This window comes from Meriones unguiculatus, chromosome 18, assembly GCF_030254825.1.
Source record: "Meriones unguiculatus strain TT.TT164.6M chromosome 18, Bangor_MerUng_6.1, whole genome shotgun sequence".
In the NCBI taxonomy this organism is placed as follows: domain Eukaryota; kingdom Metazoa; phylum Chordata; class Mammalia; order Rodentia; family Muridae; genus Meriones; species Meriones unguiculatus.
In genome coordinates, this window is record NC_083365.1 from 55488093 (window position 1) to 55515275 (window position 27183).

Genomic DNA, 27183 nt, shown 5'->3' on the forward strand with positions numbered 1-27183 from the left:
ATGCTAGTTTGTTACTTCCCAGACACACTCCCCAAGTTACTTGCCAATATTTGTCCTAGCTGGACTGGATGTGCTCCATTGGGCCACACCCTCTGTCTTCCATCTTCTTCCTTTTTATTTTTTTCTTCATGTTCCCTACCTAAGACCCCAAGCCTGGGAACTGAAGCCCCATTTACCTCTTTTCTACCCAGTTACAGGCTGTCCAGTCTTTATTAACCAATCAAAGATAATTAGGGAACAAAGTTGACACAATATTGTTCAGTGTACATGAGAACGCACTTATCTGGACTGCAACCAAATCTTGGGGCTTAGAATTTAGCATCTGAATACATATAGCACTACACCAACAGCCAAACCCTATTTTTGCTAGTTTCAGGCAAAATGTCAACTTAAAGAAGACAAAGAAAGCAACCATTCTCATAACAGTTCTTCCTAAGCCCTCCTGTCCACCTGTTCTTCCTTGACCAACACAGGCTCAGTGAGGGTGGATGGGCTCTTTAGGCATGCAGAGACTGTGTTAGACTTGTTATTATTGCAACAAATATGTGATAGACACAACTGAAAATCTTATTTAGGTCAAGAACTTCTATAAAGAGATAGATACTCCTACTATTCAACTGTTTCCTGTGTTTTGAAAGAAATTAAAATCAATGAATATCATCTGTAAAGAGTTCATACTTTACTTCCCCCCAATCATGTTAAGTGTTAATGATAGATAAAACAGTTAAAAGAATCTTACTTGAGATATACTTCATGGCTTGCCAGATCTTTCCCTCTAAAAAACCATATCATTTACATATATGGATCCATTAACAAAAATTAATATATTAGTCCACTCTCTCTACTCACAAATTTTATAACTACAGGCTGAAATTTTTTCATAAAAGCTGTCTACTTCAAGCAAGCAGCTACATTTTCTGTACTTGTAGTAAACCTTAAATAATTATTATCTTTAAAAGTATAGTCCCTGGTAAGTTGACCACACTCCAGTGGAAGGCTGCACATACAAAATTGTATGGCAGCACAAACTGGACTTGATAGTTTTATTGAAACCAAACCAAACCACCCGCCCAAACAAACAAGCAAAAATATATCACTACCACCACCAACCAACCAACCAAAACCCCCCACGAAGTTGGAGAATGGGGAAAGGAGCATGGATCTAAGAGGACTTTGGGGATACATATGATCAAAACACATTGTATGAAATTTTCAAATAACTAATAAAATATTAAAAGAGAAATATTTCTTTCCCCCAAACAACATAAAGATGACTTAAAGATATGGAAGGATAACATTAGGCTATATATACTATGTCATATAGGCACACAGGCATCTGCAGATTTTTGTCATCTGTATTGATTCTTGAAACAATCTCTAGACACTTGAGGGCTCTGTGTCTAGTCATCTGGTAACCAACAGACATGTATTCCATACTCGAAGCAGAGTATAAGCATTTTCTTTAGAATTATGTCTGAAAAGCATTAGTTTTATAACACCACAATCCTTTTTAGTAAAAGTAAAGTAGAATAGGGAATGTACAGAGATTAGATTTCTAAAATAATAGTGTATTTTCATGAATAAATGATTTCTTATTTTTGTATGGATACAATGTTTCAAAATGAAGACAAAAATATATAATCAAAACAAGTATGCAAAACATTTTATTTATAACAGATCAACATTTTGACATGAAAGGTAGCCACTTTCAATTTCTCAGGAATGCCTAGAATCCAACAGTTCAGAAAAACTACTCAATAATTTCACTATACGTAAAAGCAATAGATGACTTTGCCTAATACAAATTATTTTTATAAGCTTTGACTGTGTGGGAAAGGAAGTGAATGAAATCCAAGTGAATTAAAGCCAATTCATATAACAAACAAGAATCATCTAAACTCACCAACTGTGTAAGGCCTCACATCAACCCCTTAAAGCAGTCACCTCTTTCCTATATGCAGTTCTCTTCCTACCTCTCTGTGTTACTGTATAGACACTGTCCAGTTCCGCTGGGAGCGTCTATCAATGTAAGACTATGAAAAAAACACACCAATGGGCAATAGCTGCTGAGTTTCAGGGGCCAGGTGGTGACTAACCAAAACTTAACCAACAGCACTTTCAGTTTAGAAGGAAAAAAGGAGCCCCCAAATGTCCTAAACTTTTAGTACTTCTCAGACAGATAAAAAGATAAACTGAAAAATTTAAATAATCAGAAAACATCCTAAAATGTATTACAGAAAGTAGGTGTTAAATTCCAGAACTAAATTATATTTTCTTGTGTATTTCAACTTGGGGACAAACAATTATTAGCTTTTCTCAGTACATTTATTTTTGAACATTTAAATCTAGTACAAATGTTGTGAAATTCATCCTGGCTACTCCTTGCCATTCTCAAGTGCTGATTTTCCTCAGGTAATTCCATCATATGTGTCTAAGTTTAGGAGGAGGCTAAACAGCACTTAAAGGATTTTCAAGAAAATGTGAAATGTAGTAAGTCTCATCATTATCTACTTACTGTAGGGTCTGCCATTCAAATTCACCGCAGCAGCCTCAAATACTGTGTGAATAGAATGCATATATTTCCTACCGAACACACAAACTGAAGTCCAAAAGGCACAGAGTAATGCTGGTGGCTCTTTCTAGTCAGTTAAGAAATAATAAAAAGTCTGCATTATCTTTCATAATTTAAATACTTAAGTAATCTCCACTTTTATTACTTTATAACAATGACTTCAAATTTACATTATTTTAAGTACCATTGTAATAGCTTAGAGTATAATACAGATATTTGCGAATATCCCATCCAAAAATAAAAATTAAAAAAAACAAAACAAAACCAAAAAACCCCTCTTCACTATACATATATATATATATTATATATAAAAGTTATTCTCAAAAATAAGAACATAGAATAGGGACTTGGTACAGATCATTAAATCAAGTTTCTATTACCACAGTTATAATTCCCAAACCAACAGATACACAGCAATAATGGAAAGCAGTGCAAATATCTTTGGAGGTTAGGGTGAAATTATAACACAAGAACATAAACTCAGGAAATAAAAAGGTAAGCGCTTCAAGTACAAGGAACCAGTCTGCTTGAGGGCCATCTTAGTGTTCATCAGGCTTCCTTCTCGCTTCTACTTCTTTCTCTGAAACACATTGGCCAGCATGGCACCTGATGTTGTCAACTGGCCCATTTTGTTCAAAAACTTGGTCTTTGTGTCTTCACTCACTAAACTTGCAGCAATTGACATTGAGCTAGAAAAGAAAATTTAAAATGAACATAAAAGAACTAAAATTTAAGACACAGAACATGTGTGGAGGTCAAAGGACAACTTGTGGTTCTCTCCTTCCACCACGTGGGTCATGGATCAGTAGGATTAACATAGTGAAAATGGCCATTCTGCCAAAAGCAATCTACAGATTCAATGCAATTTCCATCAAAATACCAACACAATTCTTCATAGAACTTGAAAGAATTCTCAATTTCATATAGAAAACCAAAACAAAACAAAAAACCCCAGAATTGCTAAAACAATTCTGTTCAAATCTGGAGGTCTCTCCATCCCTGATATCAAACTGTACTACAGCTCCATAGTAATAAAAACTGCATGGTACTGGCATAGAAACAGAATGGTGGATCAATGGAATGGGATAGAAGGCCCAGAAATAAACACACATGCCTATGGATACTTGATTTTTGACAAAGAATCCAAAACCTATTCAATTCCTAAAGCACGTCTGTAACATAGATATTAGCTATTTTCCAAATGAGTAAATTGAAGCACAGTGAAGTTTGCACTGTGATGATAAATAATAATCCTATTCCTTTTTGGGGATGTGTGTTTTGGGCAACTATTTACATTAGTTTCAAATAACAGATATCAAATTAATTTTTTCTTTTAATTTTTCAGCAGTCTAGTGTGCAGGGAGTCAACACAATCTGAATGACTACTGACGATTGCTTATTTATCACACTGCTTAACAGGAAGAGGACCCTGAGCAGTTACATTTTTTCAGTGCCCCAACAAATGTCCTGCAATAGACAGGAAACCCAGCTTACTGCCTTGTGGTTTTGATCAAGATGCTTTAGATCTTACTTTAGAGTCAGTTTCCTTGTCTATAGCACACAGCTTGCAGTTTCTACTGTAAAGTGTCCTGAGTATTAAATAAGGAAGCATGTGTAAACAAACCAAAGGCAATGTGTAGCAAGCTGCAAGTGCTCAACTTGTGTAATTTAGAATTAATGTTTTACATGGATATGGTGGTGCACACCGGTATGAGCCATGGATAAAGCAGAGGAATGGGAATGTGTGGGAAAGCTCTCTTTTCATCATAGGAGGTTACGAAAACTTCCCAATACTTTACAGAGGTAAGAGACTTGCATTTCAGGGAGGATCATGAGCAGTCTGTGTGTGTGCCTATTTGTATGTGTGAATACTCAAGACTGACTGGATGAAACATTTCTAGTAGTTAGCCTTAAAGGAAATGCATTTGAATTTTATTTATGATTAGTTGCTTAAAACCTTAATTATGTTCAAAATTATTCTTAAACACCTGCATTCCATTCTAACTTGAATCAAAATTCATTGAATCTTTGAATTCTATTTCACTTGGCTAGAACACCCCCAACTCCTGTCACAAATTTATAGGTAGTATTTATTTGACTGGTAAGGCTCAGTCTAGTTGCACAATTCCAGAAACATCTCTGGAAGCCTTTAATCATAAAGATTCCTAGGCTGGGGACTGGAGAGATGACTCAGCAAGAAAGACCTGCTTTCAAGCCTGACAAGTCAAGCTTAATCCTCAGGACCCAAATGGTGGAAAGAGTACTCACTTCTGTAACTCCTGCAAGTTGTCTTCAGATTGTCACATGTGTGCCATTGCATATCTGTGCCTCTCACTAAACACACACACATGCACACACACACATACATGCACATACAACCCCCCCCCCCCCACCTACTGCAAGGCTGCATTAGAATATTGAGAAGGAAAATACAAAGCACGGGGTAGAGATCTGAATCTTAAAAGTCACCATTTCTCATTTTTGGTTCTCACAATTTGGTTCAACCCTTGAAAAAAAAGCTGACTTGAATTGTGGTTTTAGGATAGGGTCTTACTATGTAACACTGGCTGTCCTGAAACTCATTATGCATACCAGGGTGGCCTTGGACTCAGAGATCTGCTTGTTTCTGCCTTCTGAGTGTTGGGATTAAAAGCGGATGCCACCACATCTGGCTTGAATAATTTTGTCTTCCAAATAAGTGGTTATAAAAATAACACAAAGTAACACATTTTACCCATGTACAGCATGAGACAGAGAAAATGAGGTTAATAAAAAAGCCTTAAAAAAGAAAAAAGTCTTACCCTTGAGGCTCTTGGACAGTCTTGTTCTCTACTTTTTGTTCACATTCTTTTATCATGGAACTTAAAATAACCTGATTAGAAAAGTCACTTTAGTGAAGTATAATTAACATTATCAAATACTATAAAGTACCATCTAAGACACTCTAAACACCTGAAGAGGATGAGCTGTTAGGGAACCTGTGAAGAGGCTGGGCCAAGGCTCTGACATGCAAGTAGACCTATATGCCAACATGCCAGTCAAGAGTAGGCACAGAATGCTGGGGAGAAATAGGGCTGGAAGACAGAAATAAGTGATAGTCAGAGAAAGGGGTGAACAGAACTGAAGTAAATATTCCACAGATATTTCCATGTTAAACTCTCCTTGTATCCCTACTATTAGAGAGTTACAGAGGCTCAAAGATGATGAAGAACCTGCTCAAGTATTATAACTAGTAAGTACACTCACAGAATAACTGTGAGATAGACTTAAATAGTGTTAAGTATGGCTGTCATGATCTAGCCTCACCTAGAGAGAAACAGTGTGTATACAGAGATGCTAAATCCCATGAACCTGGCACTGCTCGTCACAGGCACTTACCTCATGTTCTGGAGACAGATGTTCCATGTCAGTTCGTAAACATCTGAGGCCAGGTAAAAAGTGATTTACCATTAAATCCTCTGAAATGACTGAGGAAAGGTGGTTAAAGAAAAAAAAAAAAACCAAACTGAGCCAATGGAGAAGAGATCACATAGAAAGAAGGCTTTTAGATAGGCACAGTGAACATACAGGAGTCAGGCTTCCTTCAGAGAGGGCACCTTTGTGGGGAAAATTGATACCAACACTTATCTAGGTATATTCTTAAACATCCATTTATATTGGAGTTATTTGTCACTCTATCATTCTATAACTTAATTAAATACTATATAACTAAAATGACTATGAACACTCAATTATGTAATCTAACATTAAATTAAGTAAATTCTAAATATGAAAGGTAAGAAAACATTTCTAGTTGGGTAGGAAAAGGCTCACTTGGTAAAGTGCTTCTGCACAAACATGGGGACTTGAGCTTGCACCTAAAACGTGGTGCAATGGTGTGTCTGTAATCCTAGCACCAGGGACGCAGAGCCAGGAGGAAACCTGTGAGAGGGACTGTCTTCAAAAATAGGCTGGACAGCTCCTGAGGAACAGTACCTGAGTTGACCTCCGGCTTTCACATGAGGACATGCACTTGCACATACCAAAATATTTTCATGATTGCTAAGTTAAAAGCTAGGTAAAATACTGACAAAGGTAAGTTGCTTATAACATTACTATTTAATTGTTATGTATAATACAATTGCAAAAGATTGGGAGTATGGAAAAATTTAGAAAAAAGATCTTTATTCATGAATAGAAATGTTTTTGGATCCTCTTTAAAGACCCACCATGCATTAAGGATGTGGTTTATCTGAGGAAGATGCTCACCTAAAACCAGATCCTCATGTAAGTGACAGCACAGCCAACGACATCACACTTCTATACTTTAGTTTAAATTAACCTGACATGGCGTACACACTTTTCCTAGTTTCTTTCTTTGTGTATGGATTTTTTTTTTTTTTTTTTTTGCCTGCATGTATCTGTGTACCACTTGTGTGGCTTGTATCTACTGAAGCCAAAAAGGGAAATCAGATCCCCTAGAACTTGAGTCACAAATGCTTGTGAGCCACTGTGTGGGTACTGGGACTTGAACACAGATCGTCTGCAAGAGGAGTCAGTGGTCTAAACCAGCTATCTCTCCAGTCACATGGGTTTTTTGTTTTATTTTGACACCTGCTAAAATGACTTTCTGTTGGTCCAGAATGAATCAGACAACAGGGCTTTTGCTATGCATTCAGTTTAGGTCCTTGCCATCTTTGAGTTTTAGTTGATTATTTCCACATTCAAACCAATAGGAAAGCAGGTGTATTTCTCAAGAAAATAATTCATTGGATTATTTCATATCAATTCAGGCATATTCTTCTTCCAGCTCTGTGTAAGACTATACCATATTCAAGTGAAAAAAGAAAATGAGTTTCTTTATGAAACTGACTTAATTTTTAAAAATTACAACGAACTTTATTAAGAAAAAAAGAAATGTAACATATTACCACTTCCTTGAAAATGGTTACAATGCTCATTAACAAAGCTCCTAAAATGAATGCATAACTTATACATTCAATAGGTATTAAAAATATACATGGGACCTGTGAGATGGCTCACTAAGTAAAAGCATTCAGCATGAGGTGATCTGAGTTCCATCTCTGACAGGACACGAAGGTGGGGGAGAACCAATTCTAGAAAGTTGTCCTCTGACCTGACCTCCACATGGTTGTGTGCTGTGTCACACACATACACACACACACACACACACACACACACACACACACACACACAATTTAATTATATATGTGATACAGAGGGCTGCTGCCTAATTATTATACAGACTTTTCTAGATACTGGGAAAGTACCTCAAGATGTAACTGTGGGTGACCTTTGGATTAGTAGAGGGGGATATAAGAAACATGGGCCTGGAGGCTTAAGGCGGTCATACTTAGAGAAAATAGGGATGTTAGTTACTTTTTCTACTCACTGTTTGGCCTATCTTTTCCTCATAAAATCAAACACTCTTCCAAGGACTGGAAATATGTGTATCATTCAGTCCTGTCTGATATTAAAACTAGCCCTACCTTAATGGTAAATGGTCAAATACCCCTGACCAAGAGGACATTTGGAATTTCATAAGACACATTCTTACATTTTAGAAAGCTCTGTAATAAAGTTTCCTTGAGGCACCTTCCTTTATAAACTCTCTATTAGCTAGTTATATTATGCATGAATTTTTGCTTAACTTCTAACAAAACTTTCATAGTTAAGCTACTAATTCTCAGGCCATCATAGCTCCCTTGTCAGGGTCCTGTCACTTCTTCATAAGAAGATTCCTTTTTGCCAACTCAGAAGAGTAGTTCCTCATCTGCTTCCTGTATCTTTTCTAAGTTGAAATCCAACGAGATGAATCAGGAGTGACAGTGACTTCTGCTTTTAGTGGAACAACACTTATAAAGGACATGGACACTTAAGTTTTCAAGCTAAAATGTTAGATTCATGCTTACTGTATAATCTATGCTTGAAAAAGCATGGCTAATGCCATCCACATAAATTGATCATTTGTTATCAATCCTCAAAATAAATGAAATTGATAGTGCACCCTACTTTTTGAGTTTTAATACTTCCACAGGGACAGTTGCCCAAGAAACAGCTTTTCCAACTTACTTATTATTAAGTTAATAAGTTAATAAATATTAAGTTAATAATTATTTTGAACAAAAGCAACCCTTCATGGTTACATTCCAGTTTAAAAAAAAAATCCAGCACTACGGATTGTCTGTGGCACTCTAGAACACGTTTATCTTATCTGAAATTGCTGAGGACTGTGACCTGCCATACAACACAGAACTACAGTATTCTGAAACTCTTCCTGGCACCTGCTTTTCTCTACAAATCACTAGGAAGCTTAATCTCTCTCTCTCTCTGCCACAATGAGAATTCGTTATCTGTCTACCATGTGCTTTCCTGGTTCTATTGAGAATTCAGCTTTCCACCCTTCCCAATCTCTAAGTTAGTTCCTTTTCTCCGAACTCTCCTGTCTTTTATTGAGAGCCAGGGGCTAGAGTTCACTTGGCCTATCTTCACTTCCTTCCTAGTTTTATTTTACTAAACACAGTATACAGAGAACATTCAACATGACAGTTAAAGATCTTTGTTCCAGTTCAGTTTTGCTTTAGCTATGGAAAGCAGAAGTTGCCACTACAGTCTTTACATCTTGGTTTAATCATTTATAATCTAGTGGTTGATATGGGCCTCAAGGATCAAGGATCTCTGCTTTTCTCCTAGTTCTGTTACTAAAGTTGACTACTACTTGGGTCCTAGACCTCTCTAGAGAGTGACGTTTCTCTAAGAGAAATTCATAGTATTCCATTGGATAAGTTAAACATTCATTGCAAAATCTAATACTAGAACATGAAAGCTTAGATTCATTCTGCCCTGCATTTCTTTGTGTCTGTATGTGTTTCTAAAGATTTATTTATTATTTATACAGTGTTCTGCCTGCCTGTATGCCTACACACCAGAAGAGGGCACCAGATCTCATTATAGATCGTTATGAGCCACCATGTGGTTGCTGGGAATTGAACTCAGAAGTTTTGGAAGAACATCTAAGCCTTTTCTCTAGCCCCTGCTCTGCATTTCTTATTCATTGTGTAGTAAAGCTAAAGGTTTTAAAATTATAAAATATAAACAGAGGATTAAAAATTACCTTTAAAAGTTATGAGATAGCCACAGTAAAAAGAGATGTGTCAAGTTGAACCAAAACTTCCAAAAAGTCTACTCAATTTTTATAGCTGAGTTTACTGTATGGTGGGTAATATCAGCAAATACAGCTCAATACAGCAAGGATACAACAACAGGACAGTGCACTGTAGGCTTCAAAAAGATGGGTAGCAATGTCCAGTCTTTTCGAATCCACAATTTGTAAGTTGTTCACTAAGGCTAATTTATGTAAATGTGGTATAACAACTGAAAAAGAAAAAACAAACAAACAAACAGAAATTGTTACATTTTATCCCAATTACATATACACAACCCTCATACTTTACAATGTATAATTATGCTTTTTCTTGTAACATAAGAATGTATGCTTTTTCAAGTAAGTGATTTGTGATTAAAAGACTATAACACTAGAGCTCCTTTCTAGTTCTGAGGACTGTTATATACAGGTGATCTCACCTCACCTCCCAATCTCCCATTTGGAAAACTGATAAACAAATGAACTAAGACATATGGCATATATGTGTTCCTATATCTAAGTTTCCTTATGAAAATATCACCATTGCTACTAAATAAAAGCAATGGCTTAGGAAACAATAAGCGAGTCCCAGCAATCATCCCAGATGTCCAAGACTGCTTAAAAATTAAGCATCAATTCCCATTAAAAACTAGCTTTTTGCAGGAATGGCTTCATTCCCCCTCCCCCCTTGGGGCGGGATGGGGTAGGGTGAGGAGGTTTCATTACTTAGTGATTAGCATGAGAATTGTGCTTATGGCCTGAGTACTTAGGAAACAGTTCTTCCAGAAGACATGCATTTGCATCACAGACTCAACAACATGACATAAGTCAAAGACCCATTATTCCTTAGCATATTCCTTAATCCAGAAGCCAGGAGTTATTTTCTCTCCATCAAAGAAACTACTGTGTCAATAATGTCAATCTACCTTCAGAGCTCTGACTTTGATCACATAGAAGTGTGGTACTGTAACATGGAAACTTACCACACTTGTAACTAAAAGAGCCACTTTTTTTTTTTCTGTTGGTTGGCTAATTATGAGTATACTCACACAAGGAGCTGAGACTCTTATGATTGTATTGGTAAGTGCCCATGCCCTCAACAAACCTTTTGGACATGGTAGTCCAAATAAATTAATAACTTGCTAATCATTTTGATCTTAAAACTGTTAAGAAAAAATAATATCAGCTTGGCTATATAATAAACAGACTATTAGAAAATGCAATTTTATAATAGAAACCAAACTGACTTAAATGTCCAACCCTATGATCCTCTAGAAATCACATCAAACTGCTAAAACTAATAAGACCATAAAGCATCACAGTGATGGCAAATATGCTTTTGGAGTAATGATTTGATGCCACCCAAGAAACTGTTATAAAGGTTGAGGGCCACAGTAAAGAAGAGAATGCAGAAATTGGAGAAAATGAGTTAACAGTTCATTATTTAGATTAAAACAAAGCAGTGTATCAGGATGATGACATACCAAGTGGGATAATTCAGAATGTGGCTGGAAGTACAGAAACATCCTTACACTTTTGATTAAGAAAGCCTCTTAGGTAACTACAGGTGGAGAGCTAGTGTTTAGAACACAACAGGAATCAGTTCCAGGGGAGATTTTAGACTATGAGAAACAAAGAACAGCAAGGCTTTGACACCCTGACAAGCTCCTGGCTGTGATAGAACAATGCAGGAACAGGTAGAAAGGGGACTTACATTCATCTCGGAATCGGGGTTCTGCATTAGGCCCGACTCTGCCAAATGTTCTGATTATCTCTGTATGCAAAGAATGCTGGTCTTGGTACTGAGGGTCTTCCAGGAAAGAGGCCAACTGCATCTTCACTCTTTCTAACAACTTAAAATAAGATATACAATATTAAAAGTGGAGTAGTGCTCTTAGGGTAACCTTTGGCATTGGATTCATGCTGCCAAGTTTTCTTACTCAGAAAAGAGCTCACTTTCTGTTTGTGCACCAGTTTTTAGTTTAGGTTAATAATACAAACATACCTGACAAAAATTTAAAAACAAATTAAAAGAAAAACTATGTAAGGAAAAGCTGTTAAGTTTCTGATTATGTCTAACTTGTAATTCTCAAATCACAGTGTAAGTACTCAATTATTCACCTCCTGAAAGCAGTGAGTCATAAATGACTTACATTTTACTCACATTTCCCTAAAAGACATTTTATTTTAGGATTTTAAGACCATGTTGAAATTCTGCCAAGATTGCAAGCATTGCAGAAAGATAATGTTCTTTTTTTCTGTTGCTTTGTCAGTAAAATATGTAGAACGCAAAAAAAAAAAAAAAAAAAAAAACCAGGAAAATGTTTTTCTATAACTAAAAATTTAATTTTTATTGTAAGAATCTTTGTGACAATGAAATTCCATATTTTGGTGAGTAATGTGTCCAAAAATCATTTATTTTATAATCCACAAGATATTTTTTATTTGGGTAGGGACATGGGAGGAGATGAGGGATGGTGGGTGAGGTTGGGAGGGGACGAGAGATGGGGTTACAGCTGGGATACAAATTGTAATAAAAAATTAATTAAAAAGTTAAAAATACATATACTCAATATGACAAAAAATAAATAAAAACCTCTGATACTCATCTTGATAAGTGTTAAAGGTTTTTATTTTATGTGGATGAGTGTTTTGCACATATGTTTATGTACCATGTGTACACCTGGTACCTGGTGATGCCAAAGAGGGCATCTTATTCCTTGAAACTACAATTATGGATAGCTGTGAGCCTCCGTATGGATGCTAGGACCCAAACCCAGGTTCTTTGCTAGAGTAGCAAGTGCTCTTAAGCACTAAGCCACCTCTCTAGTACCTTGAAAGTGTGTTATATTTAATGTTGCAGTTGGGCATAAATCATAAAAACTTTGGAACAAAACTATAGTTTCAGAATCAAGATAATCTTTACGGAGGAAGCTTACTAAACACTTGAAGCAGGCAAGTTAGGACTTAAAGTGGTACAAGCCACAAGGTCTATATAACCTATTAGAAAATTTCATAACATACCATCTACGACAGTTATCAGGATACAGGTGCCCTGTCTACTTCATTTGTAAAAGGAAGACAGCTTTGTTTTCCTAATGTTTTATGACAAAATAGTCTTCAAACTAGTAATCAAAAATATATTCTGGGAATAGTGGTGCACACCTTTAATCCCAGCACTTTGGAGGCAGAAGCAGGCAGATATCTGTGAGTTTAAGGCCAGCCTGGTCTACATAAGGGAGTACCAGACCAGCCAAGGCTACTAACTGAGATTGTTTCTAAAAGGAATGAACGAATAAATAAATAAATAAATGGAAATGATTGTATGTTAAAAATTTTTTTTTTGAGAAGACTAATACAGAAATGAAACAGTTTCTTAGAATAAACAACTAGTTTAGGCTATGGTGCTTTTAAATATCACCTGGTCAATAATTAACTAAGAAATGCTGTAAAAGTTATGATGCTCCCTGACTCCACTTTCAGGTATGTCATCAGAAATTCGTCATCACCACTGGCACAGAGATAATAAACAAACATCTATTTCCTACCTCTCTCTGAATAACTGTTTCCATAATAGTGCCAAATGCCGGGATTGTAGCAATTCTGACAGAGCTGTTAGAAATGAAAAAGGAAAGAGACTGAAACTTGACTAAAAGACAATATTATCATCATTAACATATGTATCAAAATAAGCACAAGACAGAAATCCCACATTAGTCTCTAGCAATGACAGTTAAACTTTTAAAGAGCAGACCAAGAAGAATGCTCAATAAGACAGGCAGGATAACTCAGGGTTGCAGTCTGTGAACTCACAATTCAGGATCACTGGACAAGGTAACAAGGGCCGGAGCAACCCGCTTGTCAACTAATGCTTCACTCATGCCTCGAAGAGTCAGCTGTAAACCAGTCAACATGCAATAAAAAATGGTTTGGTAAACTGGAATGAGAACTGGGTTAGCTGTGACTGAGGATGGGTAGGCAGACTCACTGGCCTTTCTTGCTTTAGTCATCCACATGAGACATTAACATGTTAAGCCTTTGGTTCATGCCACTACCCTCACTGGCAACCTGTTAGTGAGATTAGCAGAGCACCCTTTCTTGGCTTGGAAGAAATAGTCCATCAGCATGTTTTGTTTTGAAAGTATTCATTGATTATTAATGCTAATACTTTTTTCTCTACTATATAGCCTCCAAATTAGTCTTATTTTGAGGTTGACTTCAAAAACAACCCCAATGATATACTACTAGCAACATGATAAAGTTTAAAATCAAATAAGGATATAGCCCAATGTTACTATTTTCAAGTGATTCTTTAGTGACCGTTAACAGCATGATGGCTATTTCTCAACAGGCACATTTGGAAAGGAATGCTGGACATGGAAGGCAGGGACAACACTTACATTTCAGGGTCACTGGAGAGAGTAATGAGAGCAGGAACAACCCTCTGAGCTACCAGAGTCTCATTCACCCCCTTCACCAACAGCTGATTGGTCAGCGCAGGGGGTATTCACAGGTGGTGCATGGAAAGCAAACAGTGTGCCACGGGAAGAAGAAAGGAACAATCAAGAGAAAGAGAGAAAACACAAAAGCAAAACCAAAATTAGAAGCTAAGCAAATACTGCTACAAGAGTGCTTACCAAGGCAGAGAAGCTTTAGGAAAAAAGAAAGCTTAAATTGCCTAGCAGTCCATAAAAGAGGCTTGTCACCAATTGGATGGCAGTTTGTTCGCAAGGTCAAAGGCTACATTCAAATTCCATCTTCAATTAAAATACACTGTAAGGAGAAATTTACTTTCCTTTTTTTTTTTTTTTTTGAGACAGGGTCTCATGTAGCTCTGGTTGTCCTAGAACTCACTATGTAGACAAGACTGGCCTCGAAATCACATAGATCCCCTTACCTCTGTCTCCCTCTTGCTGGGATTAAAGGAATGTGCCACTAAACCCAGCTTTTATTAAAAAAAAAAAAATCTAAAATGGAGACATATATTGTATTAATAATATAACTAGTTAAAATTCTTCAAAGTCAATTTGGTATGATTTTATTATGATCAACAAAGCACAAATAGATCTTTTTGAAAGGAAACTTTAATGGCTTATAGCCATCACTAAATTGCTTCTGACTGTTCTACAGTGAGGCCATTAAAGTCCACATAGTAAAACTCCCAACCTGTCGTCACACAGCCTCATCATCTAAGTTACAGACATACACTATAGCATAATAATCTGGAGTGTTAGACCTGGGTTCAAATTCCAGCTCTCCTCCACTATTAGCCATGTAGCATTAGATAAATTACAGAAGCTCTTAAAACTAGTTTGCTCATCTGAAAATGCTAAGTCTCTCACTTAATGCAGAGAACGAGTGTACTATTAATTTGCAAGCAAGAACTATTGCACACGACAAAGGGTATGCATACAAGAGATGAATTTAGTTAAAGTGACTACTCAATAATATATGATTTGGAATTTTTATAAAAATAAGTCATTTACTTAAAATTTGTTAGCTTACCTCTGAACAGATCTCTTATAATTTTCTAAAACCATACATAAATTCTAAAGTAAATATAATGAAGAGAGTCAATCTGTCTCTCAGTCATTAAAATTCTTTGGTTAGTAACCAGTGCTAATTGTGTAAAAAAGGAGGGTAGTGTAGTGTTTCTGTAAAGATTTGACTAAAGAAAATCCCCCAGATTCAGAATGTAGGCACACATTAGTAATAAATCCTAACCAATCTGTTCATTCTCAGAGGATCAGAGCTTCCATGGACGTTCCATACCAAAATCACCACTGTGCATGCCCTGGCACTCCTCTTACAAAATATAAAAAGCTTAGTTGACATTATGTGAAGATATTTAATTCTGCAATAATGTTAGCATTTATTAACCCATTCATTCTAGAACTGATTTTAGCATTCTGAAACAACTTATTAACTGGTGTCTGTGTCTTACTACTTATGATAGTGGGTTAGATAATACTGCCATGATAATCATATGGCAAATAATAATAAACATTATATAGCCCAACACTCGATGGCTTAAGTTTGAATCATCAAGGTCTATCTTGATGCTATCTTGAGTCTATCATATCGAAGGGGGTGATTTAGAGGACAAGCTAACCTTTCACTGATGTAGGATACTTAAGATGATTTATAAAAGCTAAAAAATTGGTCAATAAATTTAAGAGTTATCAGTTACAGTGGAGGAATGGATGCACAAATTGTGGTATATCTACACAATGGAATATTACTCAGCAATAAAAAACAAGGAAATCATGAAATTTGCAGGTAAATGGTGGGATCTGGAAAAGATCATCCTGAGTGAGCTATCCCAGAAGCAGAAAGATCCACATGGTATATACTCACTCATATAGACATATAATATAGGATCAACCTACTAAAATCTGTACACCTAAAGAAACTAATCAAGAGGGAGGACTCTTGCTAAAATGCTCAATTCCTATCCAGAAAGGCAAAGAGACTGGACATCAGAAGAAGGAGAAAAGAGGGAACAAGTCAGGAGCTTGACACAGAGGACCTCTGAAAAGCTCTGCCCTGCAGACTATCAATGTAGATGCTGAGACTTATGGGCAACCTTTGGGCAGAGTGCAGGGAATCTTAGGAAAGAAGTGGGAAATAGTAAGATCTGGAGAGGACAGGAACTCCACAAGGAGAGTAACAGAACCAAAAAATCTGAGCACAGGGGTCTTTCCTGAGACTGATACTCCAACCAAGGACTATCAATGGAGGTAACCTAAGACCCCTGCACAGATGTAGCCCATGGCAGTTCAGTATTCTAGTGGGTTCCATTGTAATAGGAACAGGGACTGTCTCTGACATGAACTGATTGGCCTGCTCTTTAATTACCTCCCCCTGAGGGGGAAGCAGCATTTCCAGGCCATAGAAGACAATGCAGCCACTCCTGATGAGACCTAATAGACTAGGATCAGAAGGAAGGAAAAGACCTCCCCTATCAGTGGACTTGGGGAGGGGCATGCATGCAGAGGGTGGAGGAAGGGAGGAATTGGGACAGGAGGAGGGAGAGATCCACAGCGGGGATACAATGTGAATAAAGTGCATTTAATAAAGAAAAAAAAAGAGTTATCAGTTACTAGCAACTTTACATACTGTACCCGTTGATCTTTATGTCTGGTGAGGCAAATATAAATAATATCAAAGAAACTGAGACTTGGAGAAGTGAAGTTTATTTGTTTAGGGATTTAGAGACACAAGCAGAACCAGACAATGGACTGACTCTTATCTGTCTTAACAGATGTCAGTCCCTTCTTTGAATTCTTTGAATTAAGGTCTAATAGTAGAGTTGTTCAATTATCTTACAATTAATAGTCATGTGATAACTTTTCTGTAATTTGTCTGTAGAAGGTCACTAACATAAAAGTCACTCAGTCACTCCCTAGACAATAATCACATTCATTTTCTAGTTCAAATGGTGGTCTCTTGTTTAATACTGGAACCATATAATCCCATTGGGTTTCTCTGTGTCCTGCTATCTAAAAATGAAGCTGCATTTGTGTTAAATTTCAGAAAATATTTCAAATTAAGTTCCTGGTATATCCGTTTTTCACTTCTATTAGTTTATCCTGTTACATTACTTTTGAGGTGAGCTCTCAGGTAGCCCCAGCTAGCCTTGAACTCCCATGCTTCAGAGGATGTCCATAAACTTTTGATCCAGCTGTTTGAGTTCTGTGCCACCACACCTAATCTTATGTGTTCCCAGGAAAAAACACAGAATCCTGGGCATGCAAGGCAAGCACTCTAAATGCCCTTGTTTTTTGTTTTTATTTTTAACTTACTCATTTTAAAAGAAGCAGGCATAATTCTAAATTACAAAACATTAATTATTTCTGATAAATTATTTTCCTCAAATAAAGATCACTGACAAAGAAAGAACTTAAATTTCTACTACTGATAACTCTGTTTAATTAAATAGGGTATAATTTTACTGATATGAGCTCAGTAAAACTATGCTGCAAATAACAGAAAAATATAGTTCAAATGCTAATCTATCTTTTCACTTAGTACTCCATAAATTCATAAGTAACTTGAAAAAAAAAAGCCTACTCTAAATGCCTGTCAAACTAGGCTCAGAAGTTCATAATCAACTGAAAGGATACAGACACAGGTACAGTATTTACACAAGGATGGACAGCAGCAAAGAAAGCAAAGTCACATTAAATAAAACAAGACACACATACAAACAAAACCAAATATGAAAAGAGGCAGGCTATGTTTATTTATTTAAAGTATTTCCATTCAAATGATCACTATACATACATTTTAGAATCTAGTGGTCAAGAGAAAGAAGTAAGTTTTTAGGTCTTGGAGTAAAACTGCATGAAGTGTGTATTAATGAAGGCTTTTCAAAGGACACATTTTGCTTTTGAGAGAGGAATGAAGAAAGCCATTTTCATGGTAATGACCTTTTTTCAGCACACCAAGTAATCATATTTATTCATACCAAGAAGAATTTGTACAGATTAAAAAAATTAAATTTATGCCGACATTGACTTCAACAAATAACTCTTGGTTACAGATTATCTTAAAAATAAAATAGGACAAAACTTTCATTTTCCTGGCCAAAAGAATTTTATTCAGCTCGATTGATCGATCTAATTTATATAATTATTAAAAATTATAGAAAGCAAATATTTTAATTATATCATAGAGTCTAACCTTCCAATGGCAATATATCTTAAATTGTAGAGAAATTCTTAAATTTAGGAAATTTTGAATTAACTTGTCACAAAAATATTTTAAGTTCTACCCCCTAAACAAGAAGCCATTTGCAATTTATACCTGGCTGGAAGAGGGAAAAATCAGTTTCCTACAATGGAGTGTCACTAGCTATATATCAGCCACACTCCAGGCAGGCCTCAGGAGTAACTGGTCAACAAAACAGGCTCTTTGTTGTTTTTGGCATTCTTTTTGCTTTGTTCCATTTTGTTTTGGCATTTTTGTCTTGCTGATTTTCTCTCTGTATCGTTTAAGCTTGTTTGTCTGTTTTGATTTTCAGTTTTTGTTGGCTATTTTTACTGTTTTTTGAAAGAGACAAAAAGAATATGAAGTTGGACATGTGAGAGGTGAGACAGATCTAGAAGGAGCTGGGGAAGAGGAAGAACATTACAAAAAGATAGTGTGTGCAAAAAAACCTTTAAAAATAAAAATTAAGGGGGGAGGGGCATGGGAGGAGAAAAAGGAGGAGGATAGGGTTGAGAGGGAATGAGGGAGGAGGCTACAGCTGGGATACAAAGTGAATAAAGTGTAATTACTAAAATAAATTAGTAAAATAAAATAAATAAATTAAAAAAATAAAAATTAAAAAAAGAATTACAGGCATAAAGAGATAATTTTAGTTTAGATAAGTATATATTTCTTACAGTTTTATTATTTTGTTAAGTAATAGCACAAATTAGAAAAACAGTGATATGACAACATTTATTACAGCTCATATGTTTGATACCATTTTAAGAGCTTTATAGTACTAACTTACTGAATATTAACAAATATCATTTGAATAGGATACTTTTAACCATTATTTTCATTTTGTAGATGAGAAAACTAATATATAGACAAGTTCAACTTTTAACCATTATTTTCATTTTGTAGATGAGAAAACTAATATATAGACAAGTTCAACTCATTATTGAAAGTTGGTAGAAGAGATGGAAACTAAACCCAGGCCGCCTGGCTCTAGTAAAACTCAACAGCACCAACACTAAACCAATTAAGGGCTCTAGGTTTAAAAAAAAGATGTCTATGATAGACATCTACGTGATGGGTATACTGACAGGCTCATATTACTTGGGAAGATAGCAAGTTAATACAATCTAGATATATTATAGAACAATTTCCCTATCATAAGCAATATGGGTAGTTAATGACTAGGGATCCTATTCCAGATGTATGTGAAGGAATAGTATAGTTGCAAATAACTGTAATTTAATACTAAAGAGTACTACAACTAAGCAATATCCTATGTTGTTTTAGCTTGAGAAGTTATTTATCTTAGTAAATAGGAAAGGACAACCAGAAAGATTTAATAGGATGGAATTCAAATAAGGTTTAAAAGAGAAGTGAAACTAAGAACAATATTTAAAGAACCAAGAAGGCTAAAAAACATTCTTCAATTTGCCAAAGCTAAAGTTCTGCCCCATCACACAGTACACAACTAGATAACATTCAATGCCAAATCACTAAGGATATATGCACACACATATACATGATATTTAAAGCTTGAAAGAGAACATTTTCTCTCCAAAGGAAATCACAAATGGAACCAAGAGAAGTGAACATAACATACCTCAAACATCCTAGCAGCAGTACACCTGACAAGTGCAGAAGTATGAACAACACCATACCACAACACAGTCAGCAATAGCTCATGATAGGCTGGATTTGCACTGTGGGGAAAAAATGACAAGAATAAGATCTAAGCCACATGCCTAACTGCTGCACTGAAAAATCACTATCTATGTGTATATATACATTTACTACATATATGTGTATTAATGATAAAATACTAGTAGAATGTATGAATGGAATTTAACTTATTACTTCACAACTAAGGTCTCAAAAAGTCACTTTATATAAGTGTAAGCCATATTCAGAATTAAACTTCTCTAAGCATCATAATTGTGACAGAAATTCTAAACTATTTAATAGCATAAGCTAAAACTACAAATAAAAATAGGAATGGTGGCACTTCCCTATATATAGAACTTAGGAAGTAAAAGTCAAAGGATTGCAAACTCCAGGCAGTCTGCACAATGTAGCCAAGGTCTATAAAAACTGGGCAAGCAAAACGCCTGTCTCATCATGTGGCTGTAGTGTGAAGCCCATCCTTAGTGAAGACAATACTACTAGTAAGTGCACCTCCTAATGGCGCTGGCCTGTATCTCAGCTGATGAGGAGGGTTCAGTGTAGCCTGAGCTATAGAATGAACTCAAGGCCTGTCTCTACAAATTGAAATTAAAAAAAAAATTAAAAACAGGCTCAGTGGGAGAGCATTTGTGTGGCATGTATAAGGATCCAGATTTAATTTCTAATACAAAAAAAAAAAAAGAGTGAAAAAGAGTGACTGAGACACAAGTATTTCAGTAAGCATTACTTGTGAGTAGAGAGCCTCAGCACACCAGAGGGAACTGAATAAGGTCCACAATACTAGCTTTCAATAGAGGCTCCTTTTTTCACTTCTGGGAAACCATTTTCAAAAATCTGCATTTGAAGCTGGGCATGGTGGCACATACTTTTCACCCCAGCACTTGAGAGGCTGAGGTCAGCCTGGTCTACAAAGTGAGTCTAGGACGGTTAGGGCTACACAGAGAAAAAAATATTAGTTTGTACCATTTTTCTCGTTAAAAAAATCACAACACATTGACTACAAAGTATTTAATACTCAAATAAGCAAAACCCAAACCAAATAAAAATGTAAAACCCTAACTCGTCAAACACCTGTTGTATGAGTAGGCTTATAATATCATTCATCTTATAAATCGATCTAAAAACTATAAAAAAATTCATGTGCCTTACACCATTTTTTCCTCTATGTGTTGAAGCATGTGCTAGTACTTTTCCTCCCCTCTTTCTGGAAACCACTGCCTTGCTTCTAAATGGATGGGTGCTCTTTTCATCTACTTTAAAACTTTTAGAGTGGGACTTGACACTGCTAGCATTCAGGAGCTTCCCTTTCCTATTTGAGTCTCAGTTTCCTGAGTCTTAAGTCTTTTTCTTTGATATACCTTTAAAAAAAAACCCTATTATATTGTATATAAATTTTTTAAATTAAATTTAATTTTTTTTACCCAAGTTCCACAAAAGAAGCCTTCAGGCTGTCAAGAGGAGCATGAGATAGTGAAAGCAGTGTCATTACATCCTCTAGGAAGCCAATGAGCAGCTTTCGGTCTTCTTCCTACAGAGAAAAAATATTGATAATGAATTCCCAAACAATTAAGTAGAACTAAATGCCATAATTCTTTAATTAGAAACTATCACCACATGAGGGCAACAGATCCCACTTAGAAAACTATTTTTGTTGAAGATATTATTTACTAAACATATCCATGATCACAAATGGCATGAGGTAAAAGACTATACCACTTGATTTCAAGCTTGCTGTCCAATTGGTAGCCAGTAGCCACATGATTATTTATGCTTAAATTTAAATAAAAAATTAGGTGGCATAGAAAATTCAGTTTCCTCAGTAATACTAGTTATAAATGAAGTTTAACAGCTTTAAACACTGAGGATAGTTAGTATCCTTAGTATTAGATGACTCTGCTCTATAAACTATTTTTACTACCATAAAGTTTCATTGGTTGGTTCTGATTTAAAGTATAATATTTTGTTAAAGTTTTCATTACCCATTTTAGTTTCCATGAATGGTGGCTATACACAGTAAAATACTGACCATCAAAACAGTTACCTTTCTAATAATAAAACATTGTTTTTAAAATATCCAGTGGTGAAAACATCAGTTGCTGAAATAGATCAGTGCTCTGGAAAGTTCTAGTTTGTGATTAAAAATAAATTATTAACATTTTCGAGCCTTATTCAATGAATCATTAATTACTTTCATAATTTTTATTAAGATGTAAAAAAACTTGTTGCAGTTAAAAATTTGCATGTTTAACTAATCTGAATGCATACAGGAAGGTAGTCTGATATACTCCCAGGAAAGAAATACATAAGGTCAAAAAGGAAATAAGGCAAGGACAAAGAGCTTCTGGACACAACCAAAGGTCCAGAAGGAAGAGTGGACTATAACAAATCAAGGTGAGAATAGAATTTCATCCTTTTGTTTTAGTTAACCACTGTGTTTTTTAGTTTTTTTGTTTGCTTGTAGTTTGGTCAACTTGACACAAGCTAGAGTCACCTACGAAGAGGGAAACTTAATTAATAAAACTATCTCATGAAATTGCCTATAGGCAAACCTGTGGGGGCATTTCTTGATTAGTGACTCAGAAGGGTCCAGCACAGGTTGTGCAGTGACATCCCTCAACAGGCAATCTTGGGTTGAGTAAGACTGAACACGCCATGGAGAGCAAGCGTGTAAGCAATATTCCTCCATGATCTCTGCTTCAGTTTCTGCCTTGGTTTCCTTCAAAGATGGTCTATGACTGGGGCATGTAAGTCAAATAAACTCTTCCCTCCTCAAGCTGCCTTTGATCATGGCCTTTATCAAAACAAAAGAAAGTAACGAATAGATACTAACTGGGATACCCAGTACAGTCAAACAGAGTAAATATAACTTTGGGAAACAAATTGCAAACCTAAAAGAATACAGTGAAATAACAGCTAAAAATAAACTTCCAAATGAGGATGGATTCTATTGAAATTAACTCTAATTATTTCCCATTTAAAAATATCAAATCAAATGGTATTGCTTTATATACGTAGGTCAAAAATTGTGTGTGTGCTGGGGTCAAGCACCTAGCGCATGGTGGGCAAGCGCTCTAGCACTGAGCTGCATCCCTAACCCTCAGACAGTCTTTGTGTCCTAACATAACTTACTGTAGGCTGCGGCTTATCCTAACACAGTAATACTTAGCAAGAAGAATCATTAACTGTCAGTGTGTGCTTTTTGAAAAGAACAACCCGGGAAATCTCTGATTACGAACTCAATTTATTAAATGACTGTTTTAGAAATTGGAAATATATTTGGATTTCAGTCACTCCAGAGATAGATCTTTATTCATAATACTATTAGTCTGTTTGGAGGCTTTACTATATATCATACCTTGCATCTGATAACTTAATCATGCTTTAAAATAATATGGTTAAAATCAAAACTCTACAAAACTGTGAAGTTAAAGAGAGAGAAAACACTGATATCAGATTTGATACTATGCTGACACAACTTCCAAATTGAATGAAGAATAGTATCATACTATTATTTATAGTGATGTTTGGACTTAACATAATTCATCTCTAACTTCAGGAATACTAGAGATTATCCATGCTATATGACTGGAAATATCCTACACAGAAATTTATTGAATTATCTTTATTATAACATCATAAAAAATAATTTAAAAAAAGCTTTAAGGAATTCTGTCCTACTTTTAACAGAATGGGAACTTAGATGGCTGGCATTTATGGTACAGTAGTGAATTTTAGTGCTGTGACTTGAATATGCTTTGAAGAAATGTGTAATAAATATCAAGTGATGCTGTTAGAATTCAAGGGCCAAGGAAGCTAGGTATCCATGAGTGAAAACTCAGGAAATCATCAGAAGGAACATGCTTCTCCCTTTTAATGCTCCACTTGCTAATGTGTCTCAACATGGATCATAATATTTACTTAAACAGTGAGTAGAGACTGGCAGTCGGTTGCCCCAGCAGTAAGCAATGACCCACTCCTTCTGACATCAACCAACCCTAGATCAGTTTCCTTTTTCTGAATCTGGGCTGGGCTTGTGACTTATTTACACTGCTATTGGAGTAATGTTGTGCCGATTCTGAGACTAACTCTTAGTCTAGCACATTCTGTTTTCATATTCATTGGTGTTTTGAATCACCAGGTCAGGTAATGGGAGATGGACAGAGCTCAGTCACCCTGGCCAAAGCTCCACTCACAGAACAGCTTATGCAGCATGAATGACCACAGCAAGACCAGCAGAAGTCAGATGAGCCATGTGCTGATTTGTAGAATCATAAGCAAATAAAATGGTTTGCTATAAGGAGGTACTATTTCTTGGGGGTAGTTTAATATATAGCAGTAATTAAGAAAAATAAGATATTACAAAAGGGTGCTTTGGTAAAAACAATAGTTTCTACTGCATTTTCTAATTTGGTTTATCTAATACAACACTATTATCTATCTGTCTATCTGTCTATCTATCTATCTATCTATCTATGGAAACCATTATGAAACACAAGGAAATTCAGCTAAGTAAATGTAATGTTAAATTAATTTGTTAAATTGATACTTTATTTGGAGGCTTATTCAAATATGCTCCTCATTATATAACATTTATTGAAAAATGAGTAAAACTGTTCTTGTTTTTTTTTTTTTGGGGGGGGGGGGTAACATTTCCACTTTAGCTGGAGGTTTTGGGTTTACTCCAGCAAGCAAACATCAGGTATCTAAGGATACATCCCTTTACTGGAGTGGAAGACTTTTCTCTTACCTGAATGTAACATGTGAGGACTCCGGTTGCATAAATGGGGACTGTAGCTTTAGTGAGGACCCCATTTCCTGCTGAGGAATCTAAAATTATTAAAATATTTTTAAAAGTTCTAGTATACTTTAAGTGTAAAGACAAAAGTGAAAATCACAATTGCATTTAAAAGTGCAACTATTTGCAAGATTCTTTTGGGAAGCATTTTGGTGAAGACACATTCTGTGTGGCATTAGTACACACACTTCTGATATCTGAGAAAGGAATTTAATAAACAAACTGGGATCCTAGACTGGCATTTCCAGAATAAAACAAAAACAAAAAAAGCTTAAGAGTCTCTTAAGTACCCACATAGCTAGGTCTTGGTAATCCTGTCTGCTTTTAAGATTTTGTGTTTTGTAAAAACATTAAAGCACTCACTCAAATATATTACCCAGATATAGATTAGTTAATTTTCTTTAGCTCAGGGATTCTAGTTTCCAAAAGCCCCTACTGCATCCACTGTAGGTTTTCAGTCAGACAGTACCCTGATGATGTTTATGGAGGAAGAGGCACTTGGGCACATAAATGGGAAAAAAGGCAAGAATCCAACCATGACTGTGTGACCTATGACTATGTTCTAAGAGTCTCTGTCTACAAATATTAAGGTAAAGTAGGTAGCAGGACTTACAAAGAAAAATTCTAGACAGGACAGTAAGATAAACTATTTATAGCACCAAGAGTTTATTTATTGATCATTGCACACTGTTTTAAGTGGTTTGTTTCTATGCTCTTAATTTCTTTTTGTTACTGTACCTCTATTTTTATAGTTACAAGAAAGCTGTTTTCACATTAGCTAGCATTTAGTTTATTTTGCTGGTAAAAGTCACTTTTTCTTGAGAGGAATACCGATACTGGCTGAACATGACAATGATAGTAGAGAATTAAACCTGAGGCTACAATAAGTGATGTTTAGCAATACTTACTGTAAAAAAATGGGAGTTAATAATAATTTCCTTTCTTAACAATTAAATATTCACAGCTAACTTGATTTTAAAAGCTGTCAGTTCTCAATAATTTAGTTTTTCTTCATTAATTTATCACCAGAATTAATAACGATCTCAAGCATCAACAATAAAGTATTGCAAATATCAACTTAAAAAAATACTACTGAAAGTAACTTCACTGGCTGGTTTTGTGTGACAACTTAACATAAGCTAGAGTCATTAGAGAGGAAGGAGCCTCAGTAAGAAATGCCTCTAGGAGGTCCATCTGTAGGCCATTTTCTCAACTAGTGATCAATGGGTAGTGCCATCCCTGGACTGCTGGTCCTGGTTCTACAAGAAAGAGAGCTGAGCAAAACATGTGAAGCAAGTCAGCAAGCAGCACCCTTCCATGGTCTCTGCATCAGCTTCTTCCTCTAGGATCCTGTCCTGTTTGAGTTCCTGTCCTGACTTTCTTTAATAATAAACATCAATATAGAATAAACCCTTTTCTTTCCATCTTGCTTTCTGGTCATGGTGTTTGGTTGCAGCAATAGAAACCCTAACTAAAACAGTAACATTTGGGAAGTATGTCTTAAACACTGCTACTCTCCAAATCAAAACAAAAGATTAAGAAAAAAACCTGTAACAAATGTCACTGGCATGTTCAAACTTTATTTATTCATTCTCTGACTACTGCTAAGGACACCAGAAATTTAACTTTCTAGACCACTAAATCACATTAATAAGGTAAGTAAAGATTTATATATGCATATAAGATCAATGAAGTGTTAGTTGCTACATATTCCATTTAATATTTTTTATAATTTAGTCTCGAAATGAAAAAAAAAAACACACACACAGGGATACAAGATGTATACATAATCATTTTCTTAGGCCAGTGAAGCTGGCACAGAATGACACTGTAACTGCACTGTCGATGGGTGAAAATGATCAATGCAATGTCTGATCACACAGATCTATAGTTTCTTTAAATTTTCTGTTTCATAAAACAAAAAAACAAAACAAAACCAAAACAAAAAACCCTGTCGGGGCTGGAGAGATGCCACAGAGGTTACGAGCACTGGCTGTTCTTTGAAAGGTCCTGAGTTCAGTTCCTAGCAACCACATGGTGGCTTATACGATCTATGGTGAGATCTGGTGCCCTCTTCTGGTGTGTAGGCACATATGCAGGCAGAACACTATAAATAATAAATAAAAAAAAAAACCTTGAATACCCTTCATTGTTTCCCACTGTTATTTTAATGCTGCTTCTTTTGTAAGTAGAAGTATTCTGTGCACACTACGGCACACTCTAAATATTAAGCACCTAGTGTGAGAAACTTGGCTTTAGGTTAGTGTTGCAGGACATTTG

The 27183-nt window shown here is 35.8% G+C and overlaps 1 protein-coding gene across 6 annotated transcripts in view; it reads right to left on the bottom strand.

Annotated features, from left to right (window-relative positions):
• Positions 1 to 1636: 1636 nt before the first annotated feature.
• Relch (RAB11 binding and LisH domain, coiled-coil and HEAT repeat containing) overlaps positions 1637 to 27183 on the bottom strand; it is a 91037-nt gene continuing 65490 nt past the window's right edge. For 2 of the 6 annotated variants that reach the window (XM_021654000.2, XM_021653996.2), the window contains 10 exons: positions 24856 to 24935; positions 21530 to 21636; positions 20029 to 20128; positions 14117 to 14199; positions 13265 to 13328; positions 11431 to 11569; positions 9830 to 9946; positions 5951 to 6039; positions 5374 to 5444; positions 1637 to 3261 (listed from right to left, as the gene is read on the bottom strand). In XM_021654000.2, coding sequence (XP_021509675.1) covers positions 3141 to 3261; positions 5374 to 5444; positions 5951 to 6039; positions 9830 to 9946; positions 11431 to 11569; positions 13265 to 13328; positions 14117 to 14199; positions 20029 to 20128; positions 21530 to 21636; positions 24856 to 24935 — 971 coding nt within the window. In that variant the 3' untranslated portion in view covers positions 1637 to 3140. Of the gene's footprint in view, positions 3262 to 5373; positions 5445 to 5950; positions 6040 to 9829; positions 9947 to 11430; positions 11570 to 13264; positions 13329 to 13529; positions 13613 to 14116; positions 14200 to 20028; positions 20129 to 21529; positions 21637 to 24855; positions 24936 to 27183 lie in introns of those variants that run through there. The other 4 variants (XM_021653997.2, XM_021653999.2, XM_021653998.2 and 1 more) reach the window with 4 other exon arrangements.